Source organism: Chiloscyllium plagiosum, chromosome 32, assembly GCF_004010195.1.
Source record: "Chiloscyllium plagiosum isolate BGI_BamShark_2017 chromosome 32, ASM401019v2, whole genome shotgun sequence".
NCBI classification, from domain to species: domain Eukaryota; kingdom Metazoa; phylum Chordata; class Chondrichthyes; order Orectolobiformes; family Hemiscylliidae; genus Chiloscyllium; species Chiloscyllium plagiosum.
The window spans coordinates 43,676,768-43,680,848 of record NC_057741.1 but is presented as its reverse complement, the minus strand read 5'-3'; the positions used below and the strand labels follow the sequence as shown (position 1 = coordinate 43,680,848).

The window sequence follows — 4,081 nt, the reverse complement described above, 5'->3', positions numbered from 1 at the left end:
CTACCTCCTCAGACTCCACACACAAATTCCCTATGCTATCCCTGATCGGCCCTACTCTTTCTTTGACCATTCTCTTATTCCTCACATAAGTGTAAAATGCCTTTGTGTTCTCCCTAATCTGTTCTGCCAAGCCTTTCTCGTGCCCCCTCCTGGTTCTCCTCAGACCATTTTTGAGCTCCTTTCTCACCTGCCTGTAATCCTCTAGAGCTGAGCTTGACCCTAGCTTCCTCCACCTTTTTCCTTTTGACGAGAAGCTCCACCGCTCTTGTCATCTTACTCCTTCTTGCCTGTCTCAGAGGGACATATTTATTCATCATGATCTCTTATATTAATTTTTAAAAACAGACAGGCATTTGGAGTGAAAATAATATTTATTTAATTGTGGTGTGTTCAGTCCAGAAATGAAAGCAAAACTAAACAGAAGTAAAAAAAAACAATAGATTGTGTCTCTATTGCTGGACATTATCAAATATTTATGATGCCAATTAAATATAAAATAGTGCAGATACGAAAACTCGGAAACAAGCACAAAGTGTTGGAGACATTCAGGAGGGTCTGACACTATCTGTGGACAGAGTCTGATATTCAGAAGTCTACAGCAGAGAAAAAGGATCTTTGGCCCCATTGGGTTTCAGTCATTGGCAAGAACCACTTCTTCTTGTTCCATTTTCTGGCACTTTGCCCAAAGTCTGAGCATCACATGGTGCACATCTAATTACTTCTGAAATAGTGAGTGTTCCTGCCTCTAGCAATTTTACAGGTAGATAGGATTTTTCAATTGGACTCAAACCATTAAACTTTCTCTCTCCACAGATGCTGCCAGACCTGCTCAGGTTCTCCAGCACGTTCTGGCTTTTATTTTGGGATATTTAACAGCCCACATACACTGTACTCCACAGGGAGTACAGTGAAAGATGGGCCACTCAGCTCACATTCATAATGTGGTCTTTCAAGTGCCTACAGAAAAGCCATGCTCCCATTAGGAAGTTTTGACATTGTCAGCCTTTGATGTTATAAACTTGTGACATCAGCTTTAACAGCAAGTGCAGCACTGAGATTGACCTCAGCACTGAGCTTGAAGAGGTTCCTGAAGGTTGAGGTGGAGCCCAGAAGTCAGTTGAGCTGAGTGGCCTGGCTGCTAACTCTGAGTGATCTTAGTAAGACATTGAATCATTTCGTTTGCTGCTTAACATGAGAACAGGATGAGAATGATTAGATAAATACAATTTAATTGTGATGATATTAAACCAGTTTTTCTCTCTGTAAAAGACCGACACCTGAAAAATTAACCGATTCCAAATTAGGAAAGCACACCTTCTGATGTTTCATCATGTTTTCACCGACAACTTTTGGGGAAAACAGTCATGAACAGAGTGGTGCTTCACTATTTGAAAGCTGTCAGATTATATCAGGGGTTTAATCATCATTTGGTTTCCACTATATGATGACACAGCTTCGCTTCTCAGTCCGTGTCTGCTCCTCGCAAGTTATTTTCTCCACAGTCGCCCCTTGTTTTGCTAATTTTACTGCTTCAATTATCTGATGGAAATAAACCAAGATGGAAAACACAAGCATTAGTAAGTAATAAAAGTTCATGTCAGTTGCTAGAACCTTGCACAATGGCAAGTTATTAATATCCGTATTACTGCAGTCAAGAGTTTGACTATCTCCTCCCTTTTCCCATTTAAAGTCTGAGACAATCCAATCCTACACTCACAGAATGATCCACATGTTTGATGAGATCAAGTAACTGGTCCCACAAGGAGGATATCTGTTTAAATTATGCTTCCAGGCCCTCAGGATCCAAGTTTACTGAGAAAGCTTCCTCCTCCACCAATTCAATCACTTTGCCTCAACGCATCTGTACCTCAGAATGAATTTTTACCATAATTGCTCTGGCAAAGTATTTTGTTTTAAAATGTCTGACAGGTCATTTATATAAAACATGGACTGTTTCTCCACCAAAATCGAGTTTAGTTTTGCCAGATGGATGGATGGATGCTGATAACGAGAAAGTAAGAAATAGGAGCAGGGGTTGGCCAATCAGCTCCTGCAATAGGATTAAGGCAGATCCCACATTTTGCGCATTCACTTTCCTGCCTTTCCCCATAACCCTCAATTCCCTACTTAGCAATAATCTCTTTCGGCTTGAAATATATGTAAGGATTCTACCCCCACAGCTCTCTGTTGGCAAAGAGTTTCAAAGACTCTTACCTCTCCAAGAGAACAATTTCCTCCTTGTCTCAGTCTTAAATTGGTGTCCCTTTATCCTGAGGCTATGTCCTTTGGTCTGACACTTTCCCATCAGGGGAAACATCCTCTCAGCATTTACTCTGTCAAGCCCCTTAAGAATTCTATATGTTTCAATAAGACAATCCCTCCATCCCAGGGATTATTTGAGTAAACCTTCTCTGAAATCATTCCAGCACCTGGTTCTGCCCTCCAAATGTTTAAAAATTATTTCAAAACAATTGCATTCATTGATCAAGAATCAATTAATCTACCAATTTAATTATTTTATAAGCTGTTCAATTCTCAACAAAACATTGTGGTGTATCATTCCTTTCTTAATGATTTATTTCTGACACAGGCTATTTATCTCATGTCCTCCTCCGATTAACAATCTCATTTCACTCTATTGTGCAGTAGTAGATGGAGCTGTGGCTTGTCCTCAATTTGAGGATGGCATCTGGGAGGAGGAGGGGGGGGGGTTCTGCTGTGAAAAGGCCAAGTCCAGATTTTCAGGCACACTGCCGCAAGAAGTGATGGAACCAGGCATTCAAGGTCTGAGTGCAGGGTCAGAGGGCATTGGAGGCAGCTGGTAAGTATCATGACTGGACCATAACGTTTCTCTAGTTTTGAATCTCTATAAAATGCTTTTACACTTACATCTTTATGATACGGAAACCCATTCGATTCCAGCTTCGAGAAAACCAGTTTGTTATTAATTGAAACCTCAAAACTTCCTGAGAAAGAATGAATAAGAAAAGTAATGTTCAGAAGTTATATGAATCAGTGCAACAACTGTGAACTTGAGACAAGCTGCAGGTACAAGTGTATTTCAATAAATGGAAATGTACCATTTTGTTGTGAGCTGATCTGGGTCTGAGCAGAAACACTGATGGACAGTTTGAATGCAATAAGCAATGGGTCCTTTGAAAAACCTGTTCTTTATAATTGGCTCATCAGCAGAGAGTCTGGTCAGGCATCAGAAATGAGAGTGGTAACTTGGCACTTGGATACACTCAAACACAATTACCTCAGTGGGTACATCTGCTACTTATAAAAAACGAAATATACATTCACAAGAAGGTATGGATATTGGAGAACATGCACAGTGCGGTTTTGGGGTAATCTAGTGAAGAGAGGCAAATAACCAAGGAGGACCCATACAGAACATTTTATGAAATTATGACCATGACAAAACATTAGAGCAAATAAAAACATAGAAAATGCTGAAGAAATGCAGCAGGTTTAGCAGCATCTGTGAAGAGAGAAACAGACTTAACATTGCGACTCCAATGATTTACTGGAAAGCTGCCAAACCTGAGTTTCTCCAGCATTTTGTTTCCAGCATCTGCCCAAATTCTTGTAGAAAAGCCTCACTCACCTGTTTGCCCAATAAACCCAGTAACGTGGACACCAGGAACCTGCTCCCTGATTTCATCAGCAAGAGTCAGGAAATGGGCGAGGAAGCCTCATCCAGAACTGGGGAGAAAGTGACAAAGAGCGTCAGAAACGTGTGAAATACAAACTGTTCTGTGCCCGGTTCCAGCTGATTCTCTTCACAGTTTGAAATCGAACATTAAAAACATTAAACATTCCGATCAAACATTTAACACATGGATCCTAAATCCCAAAACGAAAGACTAAAGTTTTATTTCTGATGTTTTTCTGCGTCTTCCCCAAATCCGGAGTGTATTTGGAAAGTTGAAAGATTTTTCTTGATGTTTAACTTGTTTTTTATTAAATCCCGCGCTCGGTCATTCCCGGGACTGACTCCCGGGACAGGGAGCTCCAGCTCAGCCCGGTCTCAGCCCCCTCCCCCGGTCCCAGCCCCCCCTCCCGGTTCCCCCCCCCG

At 41.2% G+C, this 4,081-nt stretch overlaps 1 protein-coding gene across 1 annotated transcript; it reads right to left on the bottom strand.

Annotated features, from left to right (window-relative positions):
• Positions 1-370: 370 nt before the first annotated feature.
• Positions 371-3,822, bottom strand: LOC122539269 (migration and invasion enhancer 1-like). Its single transcript, XM_043673970.1, has 4 exons — positions 3,756-3,822; positions 3,611-3,697; positions 2,890-2,966; positions 371-1,539 (listed from the first exon to the last, which is right to left on the bottom strand). The coding sequence occupies exons 1-4, from the start codon at positions 3,820-3,822 to the stop codon at positions 1,438-1,440; spliced, it is 333 nt and encodes a 110-aa protein (XP_043529905.1). The 3' UTR covers positions 371-1,437.
• Between the last annotated feature and the right edge of the window lie 259 nt (positions 3,823-4,081).